We start from the raw sequence: 24,560 nt of genomic DNA, 5'->3' as shown, positions 1-24,560 counted from the left end.
CAGTGCCCGCACTCCGCCCACTGCTCGTGCCCTGCCCACACCCTGCCCATCGCCCGTGCCCGGCTCACATCCTGCCCACTGCCCGTGCCCTGACTGCCCACCCACTGCCTGCCCCCTCCCACCCCCTGCTTGCCCACTGCCCTCACCCTGCCCACTTCTGCTTGTTCCGTACCTGGGGCTTCCCCAGCACCCTCTGCCTTGTCACACCCGTGTGACTCCAGCCCACGTTCCCCCAGATGTGTGTCCCAACAAGCCCTCTCCCCCCACTTGCACCCTACAACCCTGCCTGCCCCTCTGTGGGATGGCACGTGCCCTGGGCTTGTGCTGGCCTCAGTCCCTCAATCTACCCATGGGCAGTGGTGGCCGTGCTGCCTCACACATCTCCAGGGTGCGTCATCTATTTCCTGAGGCCTTTGGCCACCCCGGTGCTTTCCATGGAGCTCAACGCTGAGAGGTGCTCTGGGGTTTCACCTGGTACCACATGGCACAGCACAGTGATCCACTGTCGTTTCTGCTCAGCCCTGTGGTGGCACTGACATGCCAGGATCATGTGCCCCAGCCCCTCTCCACCTGCATGGCCCAAGCTGCCAGGAGGGAGGCTGGGCTGGCACAGTTCTGGCAGAGTCCTTGGCTGTCCTGAGCCCACCCCAATGCAGGAGGGGCTCAGCTGGTGCCGACTGCTTGCTTGGGCACAGATCCTCGTGGCTGGATGCTCTGCAGCCTCTGGCGCAGCCGTGTCAGCACCTGGCCACTGCCACAGAAGAAAAACACATTCCCTTGCCTCCAGATGGAATTTCCTGTTTTGTTTTTTTTATTAGAATGGTGCCCATTGCTTCCCGTGCTGGGAGGCCCTGCTGAACAAAGCCTTGTTCCCTTGCTCTCTCACCTCATGCCCTCTTGGAGGGCACATGGGCTGAGATCATCGTGTCCCTCCAGCAATGTGCTTGTGCCCAGCCCAGCTCTGCCCACTCTGTTCCGCCCAGCCAGCTCTGGGCACCCCAGCGTGTCCAGCCACGACACGGACTCTCCTCCTCCCTCCTGCCCTGCCTGAGCGGCTCTTACTGCAATAGAGCAGCAAAGAGCAGTAAGAGCCACTCGATCCCCTGCTCCCAGGACGCCGGGAAGGCAGGAGAAGTCATGCGGCTCAAACGGCCCCAGCCCAGCCGAGAGCTTGTTACACATTTACCCCGCACTAATGAGGCGTCACCGGCGGCTCGGCCTTCGGACCGCAGGGGCGCTTCCCCCGGCCCCACGGCAGCTATGGGGGTTCCGGGGTGTGGGTCCCCCCAGAGCCGGCACCATGGCAGCAGCCGCATCCCCTTCCTCCCCCTGCAGCCCGGCTGGGCTGGACTTTGCAGGAGCAGCTGAGGCGCTGGGACGGTGATGAGTGCCCTCACCCTGGCGCTGCTCCAAGGCAGGAACAGGACCGAGCAGGCAGGAGCGGGAGCGTGGGGACATCGGGATGTAGCGCGGCTGTGATCGGGATTCCTAGGCTTGCTCGCACCTCTCCTCCCTTCCCAGGGCAGGCTGAGGGGGTGGCAGCGCCCCGAAAGCCCTGCGCTCCCGAGGGGCTGTTCCCAGGCAGGTCCTTGGGTGCAGAGGGAGGACACACGACACAGTCGCCTTTTGTTGGTGGCGGCCCCGGGAGCAGGACCGGGGCTCTGCATCCCCTCCCTCCACCCCCGCCGGCGGCGGGACTGGCGCCCAGCACCGGGATTTGGGGTTTAAGGAGCCGGCGGCAGGCAGAGCCCAGCTGAGCCGCGGGCGAGGAGGCAGGCGAGCTCCGGCAGAGCCACGGCTGCACACAGCAGGTGAGATGATGGGTTTGGGGCGCCGGGCCGGCCCGCTGAGGGGGGCTGTGGCGATGGGGACTGGGGACAATGGGGCTCCCTGGGAAGCTGTGAGGTCCCTGTGTCCCCACAGCGGGTACTGGGTGCCAGCAGGCTCGGACACGGTGCTGAGAGCGAAGTGAAGGCATCACTGGGCAGATGCCCCCTCCTTGTTCCCGTCACCCCACAGTCGGGCAGGAGCCCCCAAATCCTGTCCCAGCGGGGGTGGCAGGGGTAAGCAGCACCACGCTAGGAAGTTTCCCAAGCCACGCTCCTTCCCTGGCACTGGTTTATGGAAGGGGAGCTGCCCTGCTGGCCTCCCACCTGCTGCTCCTTCGCGGCGCTCAGTGGCTCGGCCGAGGCAGAGGCTGGCACCTGGGTGAGTCCCGGGGCGATGGGCAAAGGGGGTGTCCCGCGGCTGGGCACGGGCTGGGCAGGAGCGGAGCGGGGCCAGCACACAAGGCCCCATTGTGCCGTGCCGGCTCGGCCCTCAATGGCCCCATTATGCTCGGTGGCGGCCCCCGCAGCCTTCCCAGGCGGCACAGCCCCCCGGGAGCACCGTGGGAGGCAGGCTGAAGTGCCTGTTGTGCTGGGGTCCGGGGTGACAGGAGCAGGGTGAGAGGAGAGGGCAGGGTGCCGGCACTGCTCCACCGCTGCCTGGCCGGGTGCTGCTGGGTGCCAGGAGCGCTGGGCTCCCTGCTGCCACCAGCTCTGGGGGCAATAAGCCCACGATAGGGAGCAGGCAGTCTCGGGGGGCAGCTGGACACCCCTGTCCTCTCTTGCCCACCCTCACCATCCCTCCAGGGCATTGCCTGTGCCCGAGGAGGCCGTGGCTGTGCTGCTTTGCCCCAAGGCAGGGAGGAGCAATGGGCAGTGAGGGGCTGACATCAGCCCTGTGTGTGCATGCAGCGGGGCCAGCAGGAGAAGATGAATGGACCAGCATGCTTCCCAACAAGACACACCCTGGCTAAAATTACTGACCCCATGGCAGGGACACCAGCCTATTTTTAAAGCCTAAGGAGCTGGATGCCGCTGGTTGGTGTGGCTCAGGGCAGGGCCAAAGGGACGTGGGCAGGACAGCAGGCAGGGGGACTCAGCCAGCATCTCCCACTGCCCTCCTGCTGGGGTGGGGAGAGTGCTTGCATGGTGGCAGAAAGCCTGGGTGTCCTGCTCCTGCCCCACGTATGGCTTTGAGGAGCTTTGGTGGTTTTCAGTGCAGGGCAATGGCCCCTCTGCCTGTCCCAGAGCCTGGCTGCTGGCAGATGCCACGCCAAGGGCAAATGGTCACCTTGGTCAGGAGGATAGGATCCTATAAGACCAGGATCCCTCCCTTTCCCTTCCAAAAAGCCACTGTCCTGCACCTGGAGGATGGACATCCCCTTCTTCATCACCACCCCAAAGGTTCATCATGCACCCCATGGCTTGGTGCCACAGACGGGACACACGATGGCAGCACCCCACAGGTGCTCAGGCACTGGGGTGCACACAACGCCCCCATTTCCTGGGCAGCCCAGATCAGTCCAGAACAGGACTGGGACAATTAAAAAGGGATTAGCTGGGCTACACCAGCATGGCACTGCCGGGAGCCGGCACCTAATCCCGGCAGGAATGCACTGGGGCCACTGGGCTCCCTGAGGCTGGGGTCTCACCAGCCTGCTGTGATGGGGGTGGACATAAGGTCAGGGTGTATCCACAGACAGGGTGTGAGCCCAGAGCTGGTGACGCCCTGGGGCATTGCCTGCATGCTGTGCTACAAGGATGCAGCTGTCTCAGGCACGTTTGCTTGCTGCCAGCCAAGCCCTCACACTGGCCCACTTGGCATGCCATGAGCTCTGTCCCCTGCCTAGCACATCCTTCTCCTGTACCAGGAATGTGGCAGCCATGCAAGGCCTGATGCCATCTCATGGCCCAACATTATGGATGTGGACCACCACAGACAGACTCTCAAAGAAGTCCTAATGCCACATCTTTAGTGCTATCACAAAGCACCAGCAGTTTTTTGAGGTGTCCAGACCCAGGGGATACTAGTTTGAGCAGCATATCCCTGTGCTTGGGTATGGGTGTAGGCTGGGGTGAGGATGCCACCACTCTCCTGCCCTGTGACGAGTTGGCAGCGTCACTGGCAGTGCTGGCAAGGCCACCCTGCTGCACAAACACATCTCCTGGCTGGGGAGGAGCACCGTGCCCAGCCCATGTGTCACAGGGATGCCCATGGCACCAGCTGTCATGGCACAGCTCATCCTGACCCTTGGACCCATGGATTGCCATGTCCCAGCCATGATGGCTCCACCAGGCCAGAGGGAAGCTCTCTGGGCCCCAGGGACATGGGGACCACCCTGCAGCACCCCTGGGGGAGTCACCCCACAGAATCAGGAGGGTTCCTCTGGTGAGGTACCATTCCTGTTTGAGATGCAGGATTGGTATCCATCCTCAGGGCTAGTGGATGCCAGTCCCAGCCCTCCTCCCTGCATGCAGGGCATCCAGCAGCTCCTGGTCACCAGTTTGATGGCATGGGCACCTCCCGTGCCCTGCTGGCTCAGCCCGGCACGGGGGATGCAGGAGCCTTGGCGCTGCCTGCTGGGTGGCGCCCCCGGAGCCTACGGGGGTGCAGAGGAGCCGTTTCCTCCCGCTGACACCGCCGCGGGCCCGGGCGCTGCCGGCAGAGCCACAGATGCTCTCCGGAGCCGGAACCGCCGGGGGAGACTTGGCCGAGGCAGCGATCCCCGGGTGCGGATCTGCCAGCGGCGGGGTCGGGATCAAAGAGCGAGAGCGGCAGCACCTGCAGGTGCCGTGGGCAGCGACACCCCCGCGCTGGCGGGGAGCCAGGCCGCCGGCACCTGGCTGTGAAACCCTCGGCGGGCGGCGGAGCGCGGGGATGAGGGCGAGATGCCAGCGGCCATGTCCATTCCACATGGGCACCGTCACCGTGCCAGCGGCCGGTGGCTCCGGGGCTGGCCAGGAACACCCCGTGGGGCGGGCAGGGTGGCCGGCGGGCGACGTGGCGCATCCCTCCCGCGCCGCTTGTTCCGGGATGGAAGCCCGGCCCTCCTGACGCTTGATGGTTTCTCCAGGCGGAGCCGCTGCCAGCAAGGTCCCCTCAGGGCTCCGGGGCGATGGTGACGTCACCGTGTCACCTCGCCACGCTTGCCGGGAGCGGCGGTAGCTGGAAAGGTCCCAACTGGGTGAAGGGAAACTGAGGTACGGCGCTGGAATAGGAAGGAGCCCATTGTGCAGGGCTGGGCACGACATCTCTGTGCCCACCATCTCAGCGCCGTCCTGTAACAGTAGGCACAGGGACACAATGCCCGTGTGAGGCCACCCAGCCCAGAGTCCTGCCGGTGCCTGGTCAAAGTCTGACAGCAAAGTAACCCCTGCCGTACCGGTGCCAGCTCCCCTGCTGCCCCACCCGTCCCCTCGCTGTTTCTGTCCTCCTTGCTGCCATAAAGCTGGGCTGGGCTGGGCTGGGCTGGGCTGAATGCCACTCAGCACCGCGGCACAGCCAGGAGAGGAACAAGATGTGGTGCTGGAACAGAGCCTGCCAGCATGCCAGAGTACCGGGGCTGGCAGCACGAGGGTTACTGGCAGCGGGACAGAAGGGCATTTCCCGGGCACCCTGCCTGGCACAGCTTCTGCCTTCTGCACGGCTCTGGCTTCCTGCTGAACTCACTGCCTGCCTGTGCCAGCTGCCTGCCTGCACCTGCACCTGACCTGCCCGCACCCGCTGCCGGCCCGCCCGCACTCCCTGCCAGCCCACCTGCGCTCGCTGCCTGCTGGCACCCACTGCCCGCACCTGTCCGCACCCGCTGCTGCCCGCGCTGCTGCTCACCCTGCACCTGCCTGCCCCCCTGCCTGCCTGCACCCCTGCCCGCAGCTCTGCCTCCCCACGCGTTCCGGACCCGCCTTCCTGCACCCCCGCACCCGCAGGTAGGGACAGTCAGGGGCGCGGGGAGAGCGAGGCAGGTGCGGCCCCGGGGCAGCTCGTGTTCCCCGCCCCGAGCCCTGCCCGCCGAGGCACGCGTGGCCCCGCTGCCGGCACGGCTCGGCACTTGCTATTCTTGGCAGCGGCAGCTGGAAAATGGGAGGCAGCGGAGGAATTTTGTTTGCTCCGGGCTGGGCCCGGGCCAGACATCTGGGCTGCAGCTGAGCGGGGCGCGGGACCGGCCCCCGGTACCCCCGGTACGGCCCCGGCACCCCCGGCACGGCCCCCGCGCTCGGGCAAGCAAGTGCCTGTCCCGGCGAGGGGGGAGCCCCGGCGCCTCTCGTGGGCTGAGCCACGCGTGTGCGGAGCTGGGCACCCTCGGCTCTGCCCTGGGGCAGCGGGTGTGACCGTGGGTGTCCCCGTGGGTGTCACCCCGGGCCGCTGGGGGGTGGCAGCACGGCTGTGTGTGTCTCTGTCTGTGTGTGTGTGTGAGGGGCCGTGGGTGCTCGCCTGTGTGTGTGTGCGTGTGTACATGTGTGAGGTGCCCGCTCGTGAGCGTGTGCTCGCACACTCGTGTGCGTGTCCCTGCGCGCGCCCCCGGCCCCGCCCCGCCCCGCCCCACGGGGCCGCCCCGCTCCCTCCCGGCGGACGCGGGCGGGGCCGGGCCGGACCGAGCCGAGCCGGGACACAGGTGGGTGCCGGGGCCGCGGGCCGGCGGGGTACGGGGGTGGCCGGGGAGTGTCCCGGGGTGGCGGGGTCTCTGCGCTGCCGTCGGGGGGCTGCCCATGCTGGTATTGGGGGGCTCGCGGCGGGTTCGTGTCCCCTCCGGCACCGGGGGGCACCGGCGGGCTGGCGTCGCGGTTGGCACGAGGAGTTCCGAGGGCTGGATCTGCCAGGGTTGGCACCGAGGGTCCGTGGTGCTGCCGCTGCTGCCCGCCCCCCACCCGACCCCCGTGCCAGGCTGGTCAGAGCCACGCGGGTCCGTGTCCGGGGGTCTGCCCCGGCCGCTCGGCCAGCGAGGGCAGGCGGGAGCCCCCCGTGCCCCGGCACGGCCCCGGCTGGCGGCAGAGCCCGGCGGGTCCCGCGCCTCATCCCGGCGCCTCTGTAAATGCCATTAGCGCCGATCGCCTCCGTGCCGGGACACCGGGCAGCCGTAGCCGGCACAGCGCCCAGCCAGGCCCTGCCCGCTGCCCGCCCCGGGCTCACCGGCCAGCCCGGAGGGGCTGCCGTGCCCGCAGGAGCCCCTTCCGTGCCGTGTGTGTGTGTGTGACCCTCCCGGCCAGCATCCACCAGCTCCCACCAGCTCGGGGTGATTGCACCGAGCCCCGCGGCTGCGGTGGGGCTTTGGCTGTCACTGGTGTCCTGGTGAGACCCCAGTGGCTGTGCCATGATCGGCATGGCTCAGTGTTGCCTTGCACAAGGCACCGCAGCATGGCCAGGAGGCAAGGTGGGATCTGTGTTCTGGCGCAGTGCCCTGATAACCATCACCTCCCACTCCCCAGGGGAGACCTGCTGCTGCCAGAGTCAGAGGAGGAGTTTCCTACCTCGTGGTGAGCACCCATCAGAGTGGCAGACACACCAGCATGGGCCCCTCTGGTTATTGTGGGCACCTGCTTAGCCAGTGCCTCCAAATCCCTGCTCCCATTTGCAGGGTGGTACAAGAAAGGCCAAGGGCTAATGGTGGGGCTGTAGCAGTGGGGGAAACTGAGGCATGGGACTACCATCATGGACAGCTTGCCCAGTGCTCAGGAGCCCACTGACTGCCCAGGGTGCCCTATTTGGTTGTCACCACTTCGGTGCTTGCTCTGTCCTTGTCCCCATTCCTAGCACAGCTCCGTGCTTGCAGGCAGGAATGAGCAGAGCCCGGCACACTCGTGCTGATGGGCTCAGACAGGCATGGGCAGGGCTGGATGCTGCTCGGCTGGGCTGCCTCTGTTTCCCCACGGGCAGGAGCAGGAGGGGTGTTTCTGAAGCCCATTATGTTTGGGATTAGATTAATGGGGACTTTAAAATAGGGAGGGACGTGGCTGGCTCACATCCCCTCCGACTACGAGGCCGAGCCCAGTGGGGGATCCCCTTGTGCCGTGCCTGGAGTTGCCCTGCGCTGATGCTCAGGGCTCTGCAGACACTCGGCAGCATCGGGGAGGGATCGTGGTCTGGGGGCTGTGGGGAGGGGGCTGTAACCCGAGCTGAGGTGTTGTTTCTGTGCCCCAGACGCGGCGCCACCAGCCAGAGCCCGGCCATGAGCCGCACGCTGCTCCTGCTCCTGCTCCTGCTGCGCGGGCTCTCCGCGGGCCGGCCCCCGGTCGCTGCCACCCCCCGCCTCAAGCTGTCCTTCCTCGGTGAGCGCGGGACACGGGCAGGGCGGGGGTGCGGGGTCAGCTCTGGGTGCGCTGGTTCCGTGTCAGCACAGCCAGCATCATCACAGGGACGGGAGGGTCCGGGGAGCAGCAAGGTGCGGTGGGTGCAAGCCCCAGCAGTGGCACATCCCTGGCGCTGCTGCCGCCCTCCCCGCGGGCTATCAGGTGTTGGCACTGCTCCTGACCTGATGCCAGCCCCTCCAGGGCCACCTGCCTGCCCTTGGGGCCGTGCCGGTGCTTGGGACCTCGCTCCCAGCCCCCGGCATGTGCAGGCGCAGGTGCCCCATCCCTGTGTGCACCATGGTGGCACTCCCTGGCCTCAGCTGTGCCATCCCTGTCGGGAATGTTGTGCCAGCTGGAGAGCTGCTGCCGTGTCCCGACCGGCCACTCCAGGGGCTCCAGCACGGCGCAGGGGGCTTTGTCCAGCGGCGGGGCTCAGCGAGAGCTCTCCTCGCAGCCTGACAAAGGGCTGTTTGTTCCCGCCACGGTGGGATTAGCTCCGCGGGGCAGGGAATGGCCTCTTCTCCCCCGCTGCCGGGTGAGCTGTGCAGGGATGGGTGCCGAGGGCATGGGAATCACTGCTGAGTGGTTTGGGGATGAGTCTCGGGGGACACGGGGGTGGGTGTTGGGCTGGCATGGGGATGAATGCTGGGCAGGCAAGAGCTTGGTGAACCCGGTCAAGCCAGTGGGACAGGTTTGGGGGAGGGGATGGCAGGGCAGGGGGCCGTGGCCTGACCCGGGCTGCCTCGGAGCGTGTCCGGGGCAGCGGAGGTGGACGGGCAGTGGCGGGGCCGGGCTGAGCAGCGCCGCTGGGTCCCGGCAGAGCTGCGGGCTCGCCATGGGCTGCACCTCTTCTCGCTGGAGCACTCCTGCTGCTACGAGGCCCTGCTGCTGGACGAGGAGCGCGGCCGTCTCTTCGTGGGCGCCAAGAACCACCTCCTCTCTCTGGCCCTGGATGACATCAGCCAGCGGGGCAGGAAGGTAACGGGGCGGGGGGAACACGCTGGCGGGGCAGTGCTGGGTGCTCCAGGTGCGGTGAGCATCCCCTTCTCCACCCGCAGATCTACTGGCCGGCTCCCGTGGAATGGAGGGAGGAATGCAACTGGGCTGGCAAGGACATCACTGTGAGTTATGGGGAGTGTTGTGGGATGCCAGGACTGTGCCAGGGATCTGCCCCAGCACTACCTCACCCTTCATTCACTCCATTCCCAGGCTGAGTGCATGAACTTTGTGAAGATCCTGCACCCCTACAACCGGACCCACCTGTACGCCTGCGGCACTGGTGCCTTCCACCCAGTCTGTGCCTTCATCGAGGCTGGCCAGCATGCAGAAGTGAGCCTCCCCTGGCACCACCACAGCCTCCAGCTGCTGCCACCTGCCCACCTCCCGTCCTTACCCTCTCCAGGAGCCCGTTTTCAAGCTGGACCCCCACCACACTGAGGATGGCAAGGGGAAGAGCCCGTACGACCCCCAGCACACAGCCGCCTCTGTCCTTGTGGGTAAGGGCATTCCAAGCCTGGTGCTGGGTGCAGTGTGGCACAGGGGTGCCAGGGGGGCCCCTATAACACTTCCCTCGGTGCCTGCCAGGCGAGGAGCTCTACTCTGGAGTGGCCACCGATCTGATGGGCCGTGACTTTACCATCTTCCGCAGCCTGGGCCAGCGTCCCTCCATCCGCACGGAGCAGCACGACTCTCGCTGGCTCAATGGTCAGTGCTGGGCACTGGGAGCGTGGGGGACAGGGGGGCCACTGGCACAGCAGTGCTGCTGCCTGGAGGCATCAGGGCAAGGACTCCTCCAGGCTTAGATATGTCTTCACTGCCTCCAGAGGGTGATTTCAGGGGTTTGTGTGTTGCCTCCAGACCCTCAATGTCTGGTGGAGTCCCATCCTCACTATGCCTCTGCTCTGCAGCTGGGCAGAGTTGGTTCTGCACCCTCCCCTGGGACTCCAACAGGTGCTCCAGGGTCCCTGGGGAGCACAGCCAGTGGAGGCATTGGAAGCACCACCCTTCTGTCCCCAGAGCCCAAGTTCGTGGCTGTTTTTTTGGTGCCGGAGAGTGAGGACCCCGACGATGACAAGATCTACTTCTTCTTCCGTGAGACGGCGGTGGAACGGCAGCAGGGGCTGGGCAAGACCAGCTTCGCCCGCATCGGCCAAATCTGCCGGGTGAGAGCAGGCACGGGCAGGGTGCCCAGGGGTGCCACCTGCTGCTGCTGACACTGGTGTCCCCTTGCCCTGGCAGAACGACATGGGTGGGCAGCGCAGCCTGGTGAACAAGTGGACGACATTCCTGAAGGCTCGGCTGGTGTGCGCTGTGCCAGGGCCCGACGGGGCAGACACCCACTTCGATGAGCTCCGTGAGTGAACGGGGATGTGGCCCCAGCAGCGCAGCTTGGGCAGCCCTGGCAGCACTGATGCCTTCCCTGCTTGCAGGGGATGTTTTCCTGTTGCAGACAAGAGACAAACGCAACCCTCTGATCTATGCCATCTTCTCCACCTCCAGGTCAAGCCCCTTACCCAGGACCCTGCACATACCCAGTGGTGCCCCTCCTTGCCTCTCACATCTTTCCCCTCTCTCTCCCATTAGCTCTGTTTTCCAAGGCTCAGCTGTCTGTGTCTACACCATGGCTGACATCCGCCGGGCTTTCCTGGGCCCCTTTGCACACAAGGAAGGTCCCAACTACCAGTGGGTGTCATACCAGGGCCGGGTGCCATACCCCCGCCCAGGCATGGTACGTGGAGTAGGGGTGTCCTGGCTGGTGCCACCACTGGGATGCCACTACGTGGGGTGGGGACACTGGGCTGTGAGACCCTGCTTAGCCAGTGCTGTCTCCCTGCAGTGCCCCAGCAAAACCTTTGGCACCTTTGGCTCCACCAAGGACTTCCCAGACGAGGTGATCCAGTTTGCCCGTCACCACCCACTGATGTACAACCCTGTCCTGCCCCATGGCCAGCGCCCCCTGTTCCTGCAAGCCACCGTGCCCTACACTTTCACCCGCATAGCTGTGGACCGTGTCACCGCTGCCGATGGCCACTACGATGTCCTCTTCATTGGCACAGGCATGTAGTGACCCTAGGGATGGGGCAGTGAGGGAGAGGTGGGAGATGCTGGGGCTGGGACCCGTGGCCTCACCCCTCCCTGCCTGCAGATGTGGGCACAGTGCTGAAGGTGGTCTCAGTGCCCAAGGAGAGCTGGCACCGCATGGAGCCGCTGCTGCTGGAGGAGCTGCAGGTCTTCCAGGTGAGGGTCAGGGTTCCACATCCCACCAGTCAGACTTCCCTGCAGCATCCTCATGTGCTGTCCATGCTCTGGGTTGCATGTGGGAGCCAGGATGCTGCATTCCTAGGCTGCCCCATTCACCCTTAACTCCTGCCCATGCTCTGCCCACAGGATTCCTCCCCCATCATCAGCCTGCAGCTCTCCTCCAAGCGGGTAAGGGGGACCCCTGGGCATTCCCAGGTCCACCATGGCTCTGCCTAGCCCTGTGCCACAGCATGGGGTGCTCAGCTCTGCTCTTCCCCCAGCATCAGCTCTACGCTGGCTCAACCACAGCACTGGCCCAGCTGTCCCTGCACCGCTGCAGCGCCTATGGCAAAGCCTGTGCCGAGTGCTGCCTGGCCCGGGACCCATACTGCGCGTGGGATGGCAACACCTGCACCCGCTACGTGCCCAACACCAAGAGGTAAGTGCCATGCCGTGCCGGGATGCAGTGCTGGGGCAGCCATCCTGCCCCCAGGCCATGGTGGGGAGCATGGTCAGGCTGTGCAGCCCCTGCTCCTCCATCGCCCTCCCACAGGCGTTTCCGCCGGCAGGACGTCCGCAACGGGGACCCCAACGTGCTCTGCTCTGAAGGTGAGCTGGGACCAGCCCGAGTCTGGGGCTGCCCTGCCGTGGTGGGGGCTGACAGCCAGGCTGTGTCCCCGCAGATCCCAGGCGGGACACCGTGCCCCAGAAGCAGCTCTACGGGGTGGAGGGAAGCTCCGTCTTTCTGGAGTGCATCCCCAAATCCCTGCAAGCCCACATCCTCTGGACATACCAGCGCACCCTGAATGATCCCCAGCGAGAGGTAGGCTCTCCCTGGCCAGGTACCGCCGGTGGGGCCGTGCCGTGCCGTGCCGAGCCGAGCTGACCGGCCATCCCCGCGGGTACTGCAGATGCAGATGGACGAGCGGGTGGTGCGGACGGAGCGGGGCGTCCTGTTCCGCAGCGTGCAGCGCTCCGACGCCGGTCTCTACCTGTGCCACGCCACGGAGCACGGCTTCACGCAGCCCCTGCTGCGGCTCTCCCTGGAGGTGATCGGCGCCGGGCAGGCCACGGGCGCGGCGTCTGCCGGAGACCCCCAGCTCGCCGCCGGGATCCCCGGCCGCAAGGTCTGGTACCGGGACTTCCTCCAGCTGGTGGAGCGCCCGCCGCTAGGAGCCACGGACAAGGCGTGCCAGAGGCTGTGGAGCCGGGGCAGACCCCCGGCGCCGGCCCGCAGCCCCGGCGGGCCCCCCGGCCGCGGGCAGGGCTCGGAGCCGCGCAGGGCCCGCCGCCGGCGCACCCACGAGGGGCCGCGGGCAGAGCGGGGGCCCCGCAGCGCATCCCCCTGGTGACCCGGGCGCCGGCCCCGGGCGCCGGGCTCTGCCTAGGAGCGGGGCCGCGGGCGGGGCACTGCCGGGGGCTGGCTGCGGCTCCGGGGCCGCAGGAGGGCAGCCGGGCTGAGCCGCCCCCGAGGGGCTGCCGAGCGCCCTTGCCGCCGGCTCCAACACCGGTGGGGACCCAGCCGGCTGCCGGCATCGCAGAGTCACCGAAATATTTATTAACGACTGTTACTATGAATGTAAACTGCGGGGTCAGGCAGTGCCCCCCCAGCACGGCACTGCGGGAGGACGGCACAGCAGGGTCACGCTCGGGTCCCAAAAGGGCCACGGGCAGCAGTGGGGGCACGGAGGGGCAGCACAGGCACTGGTGGGACGCAGGAGGAGGGGGGCATAAAGGGGAGATGTTGGGGGGCATAAAGGTGGCACCCACTGCTCTGGGTGTAGAACAGTGGCACAGGGGACCTTGTACTAATTGAGCACAATAAAGCAGATTCAGCCGCCCAGGCTCCTGCGTCTGACCTGGAGCCCCAGAAGCGCTCGGGGGGCACCCCAGTGCCCCACAGCACGGACCCACTCTGGCACCCCAAGCCTGGAGGGGTGGGATGCCTGGAAACACTGGAGGGCTGAGGGGAGACAAGACCTTCAGGGACATTGCCAAGATTGATGGGTTTTCCCCAGACTTCCAGCTCCCCGTGCTTTCTGGAAGATGAAAACCAAAATTCCCCGGTGCCAGCAGGCAGCAATTAACGCAGTGACCGAAGGTGACCTCGGACTCTGCTGCCTCCTGCTGTCTGTGCTGGCATCAGGACCCCTGGTGGCACTGGCCACATCCCACAGCCTGCAGTGACACCATGCTACCAGCACAAACCATGTCCCAGCGCTGGTTGCGCCCCAGCCTGAGCACAGGCAGGCAGTGGTGCAGGCAGGAGCAGGCAGATAAAGCAGATGGTTTTTTCTCCTGAGGTCCAGCTGGCAGCAGGCTGGCATCCTTCACCCCACCAAGCACCCTGGGGTCAGGGAGCACTGCTTTACTGCACCTCTGTGTCCCTGTGCCATCCCGGCAGCTTGTGGCATTGAGGTCCCCCCTCAAAGTGTTGGCGACCCCAACCCTTTTGACTACCCCATGTGACACTTGTCACTGTCCCCAACAGAGCAAGCAGCACAAGGATCTAGTAAGTATTTATTTCCAGCATGACAGGAGGGTACACAGGGGCATGGGCTGGTGCTGAGGGCAGTGCTCAGCAAGGCAAGCAGGCAGGGAACTGGGGGCCTGCGCCTCCCCGGAGCCGCAGGAGCATGTAGATTGTGCTCATGGGCCTGATGTTGTAGTGCTCCAGCGTGTGCTGGTCCTGCAGCTCCCTGGAGCCGTAGGTCAGGCGCTGCTCGTTGGCAGAAGGCCCCTGCCGGGCCTGGATCTGCTCCTTCAGCTGTCGGACGGTGTCGGTGGGCAGCACCGTGTAGGTCGTGGTCCGGTTCTTATCGTCCTTGACCAGGACCTGCATCCTCTGGAGCTCGGTCTGCAGCAGCACCAGCGTGGTGTTGTAGAAGATGCCGTGCATGGCCAGGGTATCGCTGTCCTGCAGGGTGATGTTGTTCCTGCCTGGCTCCTGCTGTGCCAGGCGCTGTTGGTATGGGGAGATGCCCCTGCTCTGGTGGATCATGTCCTTCAGCTGCCCGATGGTGGTGTAGGGGCTGACACGCTCCGTCAGCCTGGTGCCTGACAGCTGCACCACCTCAATGGTCACGGGCCGGGCTGGCTGCAGGGACAGGAGAGTGGGTGGGCAAAGACAGCAGGGACAGGGGTCTTTGATGCTTGGGGGGACTTGATGCTCACAGGGTCAGGCAGCCTTACCTGCACATTCCAGGGCTGGGCGTCTGCAAGGCAGGGCAGTGAGCGGCAGTAGCTGGCAGCTGCCTGTGCCATCAAGTTCCAGTCCTTGTCCTGGCCCAGGATCCCCGTGGGGTCAGCAGGGTCCACGATGACAGGGCTGCAAACACAGAGTGGGCATTGCTGTCAGCCCTGGGCAGTACCATGGGGCCAGCAGGCACAATCCCACTGGGCATGATCCTCACCGGGGACTGCGCAGCAAGCCCTTGACGTGGGCACCAATGTCTCCGTGCTGCAGTGAGTAGTACTTCTCCCAGTAGATGCAGATGTCCCGGTGCCGGCCCAGCAGCTCCAGCACTGTGCGGAAGCCCTGAGCCATGTCAAAGTTGCAGGAGGAGCCTGTGCCCTCCTCCCAGGCATAGATGGTCAGCAGCTCCAGGGCATACTTAGGGGGCAGGTGTGCATTGGGGTACTGCGGACTCAGCAGCTGGGGAGAAGAACAGATGGAGGTGAGAGCTGGCTGGGATGGGTGTCTGTTGGGAACTGGGAAAGCTGGGCAGCCCTCACCTTCTTGTACCAGTACTTGACCAGGCGCAGGAGGTCCTTCAGCTTGGCAGGGCGATACTTCACAAACTTCTTCTGCAGCTCAGTGAAGCAGGGGGAAAACTCCCCGGGTTGGCTGTGGGCATGCAGGAGCCTCTCATACACTCCTGGGTTTGGTGGGGCATCCTGGGTCACCTGCCCTGTGGGGTGAGAAGGAGGGTGAGAAGGAGGGTGAGAGCCATCCCAGCACTGACACCACTGCCTGTCCCTGTGCCAGCCTGCAGCCCTTACCCAAAGCATCATAGGCAGGCAGGATGTCCACATCAATGGACTCTCCAGTCTCCGGGGAGGACAGAGTAAGGCTGAGGGAGCGCGGTGTGAAGTCAGGACCTTTGTACCTGGGCTCACCAATGCACACATCAAACTGCAAGCTCTCCCTGCAGTCCTTCAGCCTTATCATGATCAAATCCAGGATAACCCTTCTGTTGTTCCTCTGGTCCTCGTAGCTGGGTAAGCAGCTGAGGAAGAGCACCACATCAGCATCAGAGCTGTTCTTCAGAGCTGTGCCCTTTCCTGCTGATCCACCCTGCAGAGAGAGACCCTGCTTGCTCAGCACCACTGCCAGCACCAGGATCGGCTGCCACCACTCCTGGAGCTGCCAAGGGAAACTGAGGCAGGGCAGGAGCTGGAGCATGGGGCAGTAGGAAGGGCGGCAGCAGGGGTGTCAGCTGGCCCCCAAGTCGGGTAGCACTCACCTTGACGGTCTTTTGGACGTGGATATTATCCTCAAAGCACTTCCTCTTCAGGAATTCACAGATTTTCCACACTGTCTCCTTCACCTGTGCAGAGAACTCCGGGCTGGGCTGCAGGGTTCTGGCGATCCAGCCATCCAGCTCCCTGGCAGTTACTGTTCTCAGTCCGTCCATGGATGCTGCCGGGTTCACATCCATCCTGACAGGTGTATCGCTCCTTTTGCCCTCTTCTGATTTGCTGCCTCCTCCCTCTGCTCCTGCCCGCAGCACTCCACCCCACAGGCTGCTCCTGCCTGCAGCAGCTTTTAAACCTTCCCGGGCCGCCGCCCCGATGCGTCACCGCGGGGAACTTAAGGTGGCCCCTGGTCGTTTCCCCGAGATGCTCCGGGTGTCTCCGGTGCCGCCCTGCGGGGGCTGGGAGGGGGCTGCGGTCACCCTGACACCCAGCTCGGCTGGCCGTGGCAGAGAGGCAGTAGCCTGCAGGCTGGCCCTGGGGTGCCGTGGGGCTCACAGCCCGGTGCCTTCGGTGACACAGGGTCTCACAGCCCCGTCGATGACACAGGGTCTCTCCCGACAGGCAGAGCCCCAGTGTCCGGGCTGCCAGTGCTGGGACACGGCTGTGCCATGGTGTCAGCAGGGGCAAGGGATGTGTCAGTGCCACCACGGGCAATGGAATGAGGCTGTCCCCAGTGCCTGCAGATGCCCGGCACCGCTGCAGGCAATGAGATTGCAGACATAGCCAGTTTCTCCGAGGCTCCTGGTGGCAGCACCGTCGGTGGGACACGGCTGATGCCGGCATCACCAGGGAGGCTGTGCCCTCCCCTACAGGGAGATGCGGCCGGTGCAGCGGCACCAGAGCCCCCGGAGCCCCTCGATGCCGGGAGCAGGAGGCAGCAGGCAGCACGAGTAGGATGTTACAGCCCGTGCTGCCTTAAACCGGGAGATCGGGAGTTTCGGTTTCTGTTCCCGGCGCAATTTTCAGTTTCTGGCTCTGCCAAGCTGGAAACGAAAGTGCGAAGGAGCCCGCGACTGCCCCCGTGGCCCAAATAAACAGGAAGAGCCAAATGACAGAAACACACCTGGGAGCTCGGCTCGGGGCCAGGCGGATGGGCGGGGGCTGTAACAGAGCGGGAAAGAGCAAAAAAAGGGGCAGGGAGTCGGGACATGGGCAGGAGACAAGCAAAGGCTGGAGACAGGGAGAGAGGGAGGGAGGGAAAGGGATGGGGACAAGATGGGGCAGGGAAAGGTCAGCAGGAGGGGCAGGGATATGAATAGAGGGAGATGGGGTCCATTTTGGGATCAGGGATTGGGATAGGGGTACAGATAGAACAGAGGAGAGATGGGCAGGGTTACAGGGATACAGTCAGGAGCAGGGACAAGGACAGGAGTAGAGATACTGGATATTAGGAGAAAGTTTTTACAGAAAGAGTGATAAAGTACTGGGGAGGTGGTGGAGTCACCATCCCTGGATGTGTTTAAAAAAAGACTGGATGTGCCATGGTTTAGTTGAGGTGTTAGGGCTGGGTTGGACTCGATGATTTTGAAGGCCCCATCCAACCCTGTGATCCTGTGATTGGCAGCAGCAGCAAATGGCCAGGCCAGGGATGCAGGCAGGAGCAGGGATGGGTGTTCCCTGAGTATTGGGTGACAACAAGGCAGGAATACAGGCAGGGGCAGGGATATTAGGAGGAGAGGCAGGGAGGGGACCAGCACTGGGGACAGGGTTACAGGCAGGGGCAGAGCTGTGGGCAGGGACAGGTGTCATGAGCATTTCACACCTGAGGAGCAAGGCCAGGACACCAAGGTGAGCATGACAAGAGATGTTCTTTATTCTCACCCAGGGGGTGTCCCAGCCAAACTGAGGCACCCTGAATGTGGTTCACATGTCAGTCTCACACCCCTCAAGTGTTGGGGTATAACAAGGCTCCACAGATTGCCTGCTGTCCCCATGGCTTTGTAAAGCCAGTGCAATTTGTGGCTTTGGCATCCTCCTTTCCTCGTTCTGGAGTCAGTCTCACTATGCCAAGGGGTGCCTATCTGTGAGGCCAGATGGTGGAAGGGCCCAGCTGTGGATCTTATCTGGCTGCCTACCCAACCACAGCAATGCAGTGTACAGCAGTACAGGGGATGTATAGATCTTAGTAAGGGCCAAACCATTTCATACTAGAAAGGCTAATTGGTACTTTACTTAGGGAATGAGATTTTCCTAATGAGCTGCAGGCAGGGACAGGGACAGAAGAAGGGATACAGGCAGGGATAGTGAGTAGCTAGGGATGAAGATAGAGCAAGGACACAGGGCAGGGATGTGCAGAAAATCACATTAGGAGAGGCCAGTGTCCATAAAGGAGACAGAGGAGTCCTGCAACTTTATTCAAATAAAGGGAGACACTCCACTGGGCCATATCCCCACGGAATTTCTCTCCTGACATTCACGATGCAGCATCCTTTCATCCTAAATCTCGGCTGCATGTTGTCCTCTGCCTTTTCCCATTGGCTGAGGTACTAGGAAAGTACAGCCTTCCCGGACCGCCTACCACGTGTTCCGCTCCTAAACTTGTCATTTGCCCCTGAAGTTCAGAAGTTCAGGCTGAGTTCTGCAAGAGACTTTGTGCTGACCCAATTATCTATTGCCTTAAAGTTCAGGAATTCGAGCTGTAGTCAAACTGTCTGGGTTCTGTACCAAACCTGTGTGGCTTGAGCTTAGTAGATACATTAAGACCCATTTCAAATACATGAACACCGATTTCTCCTAAAGACCCGCACCCATCAAATTGTTTTAAAGATATCAGTAGGCACCTTTCCTATCAGGGACCAGGGATGAAGATAGCATCAGGACAGGAGAGGGGCAGGGATGCTGAGGGAGCAGGGATGAACATAGCGCCTGGACAGGGAGAAGGGCAGGTAGAAGGTCAGAGAAAGGGGCAGGGAGGCGAGCAAGGACAAGGAGAGGGACCAGGAGAGGGGACTCGGGCAGGTCCCGCGACGCGTGCGCAGATAGTGGAGGCGCTCTCAGGGGCGTGGCGTGGGCGGGGTGTGGGCGGGGATATCCCAGCGGGGGCGGGGCGTGGGGTCCGCGCGCGCCGGCCATGCCGCGCTCCCGCCGCGCTGCGCGCCGTGAGTGAGGGGGGCCCGGGAAAGGGGACCGGGGGTCGGGTCTGAGTGTGACATGGCCGGGCTGGCAGCGCCGGGCGCACAGCGCCGGGCTGGCACCGCCGGGCTCACACGAGTCTGCTCCCAACCCCGCAGGCGGCACCGGCAGCGCCCGGGCGAGCTCGCCCGGCAGCGAGGAGGAGGCCGGCAGCGAGGTGCTGAGCCACTGCAGCAGTGCCAGCGAGAGCGCCGGCCCCGCTGAGGAGGGAGCAGGTGAGGCACGCGGAGCCCATGGTGACCCCCACGTGGGTCGCGGTGTGCCCGCCCTCGGCCTTCCCGGCTTCACGTGGTGCCGCCCGGGCAGGGAGCGAGGCGGCGAGTGAGCACGGCCAGGAGGAGGAGGAGGCGGAGGACAGGCTGAAGGAGCACATGGACACCCTCCTGGACAAGAGGTGAGGAGCGGTGTCCCCCCGCGGGCGCTCCGGGCGCGCTGCCAGCCGCGGGCAGGGACGTGCCCCGTGCCGGGACAGCCCAGCCCGTGACGTGCCGCGGTGTCTCGCAGCGCCAAGGCGCGGCAGGCGGCACTGCAGGGCCTGCGCCTGGCCCTGTCCTCCAGAACCCTGTCCGAGTTCCTGCTGGAGCGCCGCCTCACGCTCACCGACTCCCTGGAGAAGTGTCTCAAGAAAGGTCAGGGGCCGGGCGGGCGGGCGGGGGGCGGCGGGGCCGCTGGGCCGTGTCTGAGGCTGGTCTCTGGTGCTGCCCACAGGTAAAGGGGAAGAACAGGCGCTGGCAGGCAGCGTCCTCACCCTCCTCTGCCTCCAGATGGGCTCCGGCCCGGAGGGAGAAGAGGTGTTCCGCAGCCTGAAGCCGCTGCTCGTCAGCGTCCTGACAGACAGCACAGCCAGCCCCAGCACCCGGCAGAGCGTAAGCCTGGCCCCTTTCCTCCTGGGGACACCTCCGTGCTGGGGAGAGCCCATGCAATGTCTTTGGGAGCCCCTGCAGTCCCGGGAGGGTGACAGGATTGGGTGCTGTGGAGTGTGCTGGGGCAAAGCAGGGGCACCCCAACCCGGCTGCCCCTTGGCTGGGTGCTGGATCAGGCCTTGCATCTAACTGTTTCCCTAACTTCTCTTGCCAGTGTGCCACAGCCCTGGGCATGTGCTGCTACATTGCTGCTGGTGACCTCGAGGTAACTGCGCCTGGGTGTCGTCTGTACCCCCTGCAAGAGGGCACCCTGGGGCTGCCATGCCACCTGCCCTCAGCCCACAGTGCCAGAGCAGCCTGGAGCTGAGCTGGAGGAGGGGTACGGGGACATGAGTGACAGCCCAGCCCCCTTCCCTGGGCAGCCTGGAGCTGAGCTGGGGGCAACCAGCTGGGGGGGTGTTGTGGGTGGAGTAGCCTCCCCTGTCCCAAGGGGCTCCTGGCACCTCTTGGTATAGTGTGTCCCCTTTTGGTCCCCAGTGCACAGCTCAGTGTGGCATCTCCATGGCAGCTGTGGTCTGACTGGCACAGCTTCTCTCCTCCAGGACCTGGTTTCATGCCTGTCCTGCTTGGAGGGCATCTTCAGCACCCCCAGCACAGGCGAAGGGGGCACAGCACCTGCCCAGCACGGGCCTCTGCACTGCAGCGCGCTCCAGTCATGGTCCCTGCTCCTCACCATCTGCCCCCCCTCCCACCTCAGGAGCATTTTGGACAAGTGAGTGGGGTGTGAACTGAGTGGAGGCTAGTGTGGGGCAGCCAGCTGTGGAGCACAGAGCCCTTGGTGCCGTGCTTGGCCTCTCTGATGCCCTCTTCCCTCCCTGTCCCAGTCGCTGGCTGCAGCTGCCCCCACTGCTGACCAGCAGCAGTGTTGCCCTGCGCATCCTGGCTGGGGAAACCATTGCGCTGCTCTTCGAGCTGGCCCAGGACCTGGAGGTAAGGCATGGGCTGTGGCATGGAGCAGTGGGTGGGCACTAAGCAGGCAGCAGGGAGGGAGCTGCTGTGACACCCTGACGTGCCCCGGCTGAGCTGGCATTGACCAGCAGGCACCCAGGCAGAGGGGCTGGCCCCAGTGGCCAGCCACTGCTGGCCATGGCAGTGGGCAGTGCCTGGAGGTCATCCCTCTAAATCCCCTGCTTTTTGCCAGGAGGACTTGTGCCACCAAGATACAGAGTTCCTGTGTACCCAGCTCAAGGTCCTGGCTACTGAGAGCAACAAGTACCGAGCCAAGACAGACCGACGGAGGCAGCGATCCATCTTCCGTGACATCCTGCGTTTCATCGAGGTACCGGAGCCTGGGGCTGCCCTGCTCTGCCCCTGCTTCCCAGCTGCCTGATGATTCCTCTCTAGAGAGCCAGGGGACACACAGGGCTGGTGCCCAGGTTATTGCTGATGCCCCTCTCTCTGCTCAGACTGGAGAGTACCAGGAGGAGACCGTCCGATTTGGCCTGGAGTGCATGTACCTGGACAGCTGGGCACGCCAGCGCACCTACCAAGCCTTTAAGGAGGTGCTGGGCTCCGGCATCCACCACCACCTACAGGTATGGGCTGGCAGATGCACCAGGGAGTGCTGGGCTGGTGCTGTGGGCATTGACAGACCCCTGCTTTCACAGAACAATGAGCTGCTACGGGAGATCTTCGGCCTCGGGCCCCCCTTGGTGCTGGATCCGGCTGCTCTGAAAGCCAGCAAAGTCTCCCGCTTTGAGAAGGTGGGTGCCACCTCCCACATTTGTGCCCACAGTCCCCTCCTCTGCCACCAGGGGCTCCAGCTGAGTGTGGTGGGTGCTGCTGGGGAGGTGAGCAGAGGGGCATCCCCTGCCCTAATCTCTCCTTCTCTCTCCTTGCAGCACCTCTACAACTCAGCTGCCTTCAAAGCGCGCACAAAAGCGCGGAGCCGCGTGCGGGACAAGCGGGCGGATGTGCTGTGATGGGCACGGGGGGCAGAGCCCCCAGCCCACCTGGACTGCAGACCCTGCACTGTGAGGGGCAGGTGCCCCCAGCCCTCGGGCTTTTATTCATGTACAGCAGAGTATTTAATGCCTGGAGCTGCCCCAAGGGGGGGCTGCCCCCTCTTTTATTTTTTTAACCAAAAAATAGGAAGGATAAAAGAAGAGCAGGGGGAGGTGGTGGCGTGCTGCCATGTGCCTGCTCTGTGGCTGGACATGCATGTGGCACAGTGGGAGGGGGTCTCACCCAGGCTTCTGCAGCCACTTTCAGTGGCAGGGCTTGTGTATACCCTCCCTAGTCCTGCAGGGGCACCAGGGTGGCCTGGCACAGCCTGAAGAGTGGGTGGGAGGGCAGAGCTGTGCAGGGCTGCAGAGCAGCTGGTCCTGGTGTCTGTGCCTGTGGCAGGAGCGTTCTCCCCACCCTGCCATGCTGGGTACAGCCCCTGCCTCCCCAGCCAGCCTGGCATCAGTGATGGTGGCAGAGCAGTGTGGAGTGGGAAGCTCTGCCCAGTCCTGCCAGCTGCCTACTCTCAATCCTTTTGCAGCCAAATGCTTTATATGAAATAGTAATCTTGTGGGAAATTAATTACGGGGGGGCCACTGCCCAGGCGGACATGGGGCCATGCCAGTTGGCAGTGCCTGCCACCCTGGGAATGTATCTATCATGGTGATTTTCTAAGACTTTGATTGTAAGAGGTAATTAAAAGGCTAAATAAAGTTTGCCTTCTGCCTTGTTAAGAGGAAGGGCTGTCACTGGGGCGGATGCAGGTCCTTACCAGCCTGGTTTCTTTCTCTCACAGCCTGGGACAGGGTCTGGGATTGCCCCTGTGTTCCAAGGGACAATGCTGCCAGGTCTCAGTGGGTAAGGCTGCTGCTCCCCCCTCCTGCCCTTCGGTGCCCCTTCCCGTGGCGGCCCAGAGCCCGTGGTGGGGCCAGGGGCAGCTCAGCGGTGCCCACCCGGCTGGGCACTGGCGTTGAGGCGAGCCCAGAGCTGCCTGCTGGCTGCCCGCAGCTGGTGCACAGCGTCCTCCTGGCTCTGCAGCCACTGGGCCAGCGCCCGCACCGACTGGCTCTGCAGGACTGCGGGGACAGGACGGGAGCGTGCTCAGCGGGGGCACTTTGGTCCCCCACATGCCCCATCTCCCACCCTGCCAGTGCCACGTACCACTCAGGTAGATGGCCAGCGTGGCCAGGACCAGGCTAGACAGTGCCAGGAGCGCCAGCAGGGCCAGCAGCAGGGGGTGGCCAGGGCCGAGGCAGGGGCAGGGGCTGGCGGGGGGCACGGGGCGCAGGGTGGGCAGGAGCGGCGGGGGCACGGGGGACACGGGCCGAGCTGGGGGCCGGTGCAGGCTGCTGGAGGGAGCCGGGCCGTTGCCTGCAGCAGGGAAGAGAAGGGGTCAGAGCCTGGCCACGGGCACAGCCGGGCCTTGCACAGCCCCCCTGCCCCTCCTCTCACCCTCTGTGCCCTTGTGCCCGCCTGAGGCCCAGTACAGGTCGCTGATGGACTCCACGGGGCGCAGGCTGATGGCTCCAGACTCACTGCTGTCGGGGTCCCCAGGCTCTGCTGGTGCAGCACCCTCAGCCCTTCCCATGGTGTCTGCTGGAACAGAGGCAAAGGGTCGGCCTGTGCCCTGCCCTGGGCACCCCTGTGGGACCAGAGCCCTGCTGGGGGGATCTCAGCCACGGCTGCACAGGGCAGGCAGCCAAGGCTGGTGCTCCCTTGGCCCAGCCCTGCAGCCACCGTGGGCAAGCCCTGGCTGTGCCCCCCCGGCCCCACCACTGTCATCGCAGCAGTTAGCGGGTGCCTGGTGGCCACGATCCCGGAGCCTTGTTAGTGGGGCTGGAATCTGGCCCTGGCTTGGGGGCAGGAATGTGCCACCCCCCAGCCAGGATAGCCCAGGCACTGTGGGACTGGCTGGGGCTCCAAGGGCCAGCTGGAAGCTGGTGGGCAGGTGCAGGGCAGTGCCAGTCTGCCACGTGGCCCGGCTTGCCCTGCAGGTACCTGTGCTGCTTGGGGTGCACAGATGGAGATGGGGGGTGCATGCTGTGCCAGGGGGCCCTGGTGCCCATTGCCCTAGTGAGCATGTCACACGGGACTGAGAGGGCTTTTCGGAAGTAGGCATTGCTCCAGCACTGTTTTGGGAAGCAACCATGCCTGCATTGGGGTAGAGGGAAAAGACTATTTTCTAGGTGTTTGTGTATTTTTGAGCAGTGTGCAGGGCCCACGCACTGTGCCCTTGGCAGAGCATGGCAGGCTGGCAGTGTGCCCACCCCCAATCCCTCCCGGGGTCAGTGGCGTGTCGCAGGGCAGCGTGGCGCCGTGCTGCTGCTGTCCAGACTGTGTGTCACCCACAGGCTGGCAGGCATCAGGGTTGGGGGGCCTCAGCCGGTATCCAGGGCCCCCTCAGACCCTCCCCACAGCCCTACCCTTGGCCAGGGACTGCTGCACACATACCCACATCACCCCTGCACCCACTTGCCCCAGGTATGGGGGCACAGCTGGTCACATAGGTTCGCTGCAGGGGGCTGTGTGTGCCAGCTGCCTGTACCCTCCCCAAACCCTGCTGCCCTACACCTGCAGCCCTCCAGGACCCCCTTCTTCCCTGGGCAGGCATCTCTGTCCGCAGCCCCCATGGCAGAGGGCACCATCTGTCCACTGCTCCCATCCCAACCCCACAGCCTTGCATTGCCCGGTATCCCCTGGGGTGCCAGAGCCCCCGCCAGCCCCAAGCCCA

The 24,560-nt window shown here is 64.5% G+C and overlaps 4 protein-coding genes across 7 annotated transcripts; 2 read left to right on the top strand and 2 right to left on the bottom strand.

Annotated features, from left to right (window-relative positions):
• The first annotated feature begins 1,252 nt into the window (after positions 1-1,252).
• On the top strand, positions 1,253-13,196 carry SEMA3B (semaphorin 3B). Of its 4 annotated transcripts, XM_074549945.1 has the most exons (19): positions 6,350-6,439; positions 7,251-7,298; positions 7,963-8,090; positions 8,932-9,089; positions 9,170-9,232; positions 9,321-9,440; positions 9,514-9,607; positions 9,696-9,815; positions 10,128-10,273; positions 10,350-10,464; positions 10,541-10,610; positions 10,695-10,839; positions 10,948-11,167; positions 11,257-11,348; positions 11,499-11,540; positions 11,633-11,790; positions 11,905-11,960; positions 12,035-12,174; positions 12,263-13,194. In XM_074549945.1, the coding sequence occupies exons 3-19, from the start codon at positions 7,991-7,993 to the stop codon at positions 12,701-12,703; spliced, it is 2,280 nt and encodes a 759-aa protein (XP_074406046.1). In that variant the 5' UTR covers positions 6,350-6,439; positions 7,251-7,298; positions 7,963-7,990; the 3' UTR covers positions 12,704-13,194. The 4 variants fall into 4 exon arrangements, with proteins under 4 accessions (XP_074406045.1, XP_074406047.1, XP_074406044.1 ...); XM_074549944.1 differs by lacking the exons at positions 6,350-6,439; positions 7,251-7,298 and adding an exon at positions 1,253-1,811; XM_074549946.1 differs by lacking the exons at positions 6,350-6,439; positions 7,251-7,298 and adding an exon at positions 5,625-5,753 and having other exon boundaries at positions 12,263-13,196.
• A 663-nt stretch (positions 13,197-13,859) lies between these two features.
• Positions 13,860-16,108, bottom strand: LOC102064521 (2'-5'-oligoadenylate synthase 1). The gene is made up of 6 exons (XM_026792506.2): positions 15,818-16,108; positions 15,354-15,648; positions 15,087-15,262; positions 14,765-15,006; positions 14,544-14,679; positions 13,860-14,448 (listed from the first exon to the last, which is right to left on the bottom strand). The coding sequence occupies exons 1-6, from the start codon at positions 16,010-16,012 to the stop codon at positions 13,930-13,932; spliced, it is 1,563 nt and encodes a 520-aa protein (XP_026648307.2). The 5' UTR covers positions 16,013-16,108; the 3' UTR covers positions 13,860-13,929.
• A 2,753-nt stretch (positions 16,109-18,861) lies between these two features.
• Positions 18,862-22,576, top strand: IFRD2 (interferon related developmental regulator 2). The gene is made up of 12 exons (XM_005485472.3): positions 18,862-18,928; positions 19,061-19,177; positions 19,269-19,356; positions 19,467-19,591; positions 19,671-19,828; positions 20,040-20,090; positions 20,428-20,597; positions 20,710-20,815; positions 21,027-21,164; positions 21,292-21,420; positions 21,493-21,588; positions 21,727-22,576. The coding sequence occupies exons 1-12, from the start codon at positions 18,901-18,903 to the stop codon at positions 21,805-21,807; spliced, it is 1,287 nt and encodes a 428-aa protein (XP_005485529.2). The 5' UTR covers positions 18,862-18,900; the 3' UTR covers positions 21,808-22,576.
• Positions 22,577-22,621: 45 nt separating this feature from the next.
• LSMEM2 (leucine rich single-pass membrane protein 2) lies at positions 22,622-23,551 on the bottom strand. The gene is made up of 3 exons (XM_074549941.1): positions 23,282-23,551; positions 22,991-23,200; positions 22,622-22,905 (listed from the first exon to the last, which is right to left on the bottom strand). The coding sequence occupies exons 1-3, from the start codon at positions 23,415-23,417 to the stop codon at positions 22,769-22,771; spliced, it is 483 nt and encodes a 160-aa protein (XP_074406042.1). The 5' UTR covers positions 23,418-23,551; the 3' UTR covers positions 22,622-22,768.
• Positions 23,552-24,560: the final 1,009 nt, after the last annotated feature.

This window comes from Zonotrichia albicollis, chromosome 12 (assembly GCF_047830755.1).
Source record: "Zonotrichia albicollis isolate bZonAlb1 chromosome 12, bZonAlb1.hap1, whole genome shotgun sequence".
Classification (NCBI taxonomy): domain Eukaryota; kingdom Metazoa; phylum Chordata; class Aves; order Passeriformes; family Passerellidae; genus Zonotrichia; species Zonotrichia albicollis.
The sequence above is the reverse complement of the archived record's forward strand: the minus strand, read 5'-3'. Positions and strand labels throughout refer to the sequence as shown.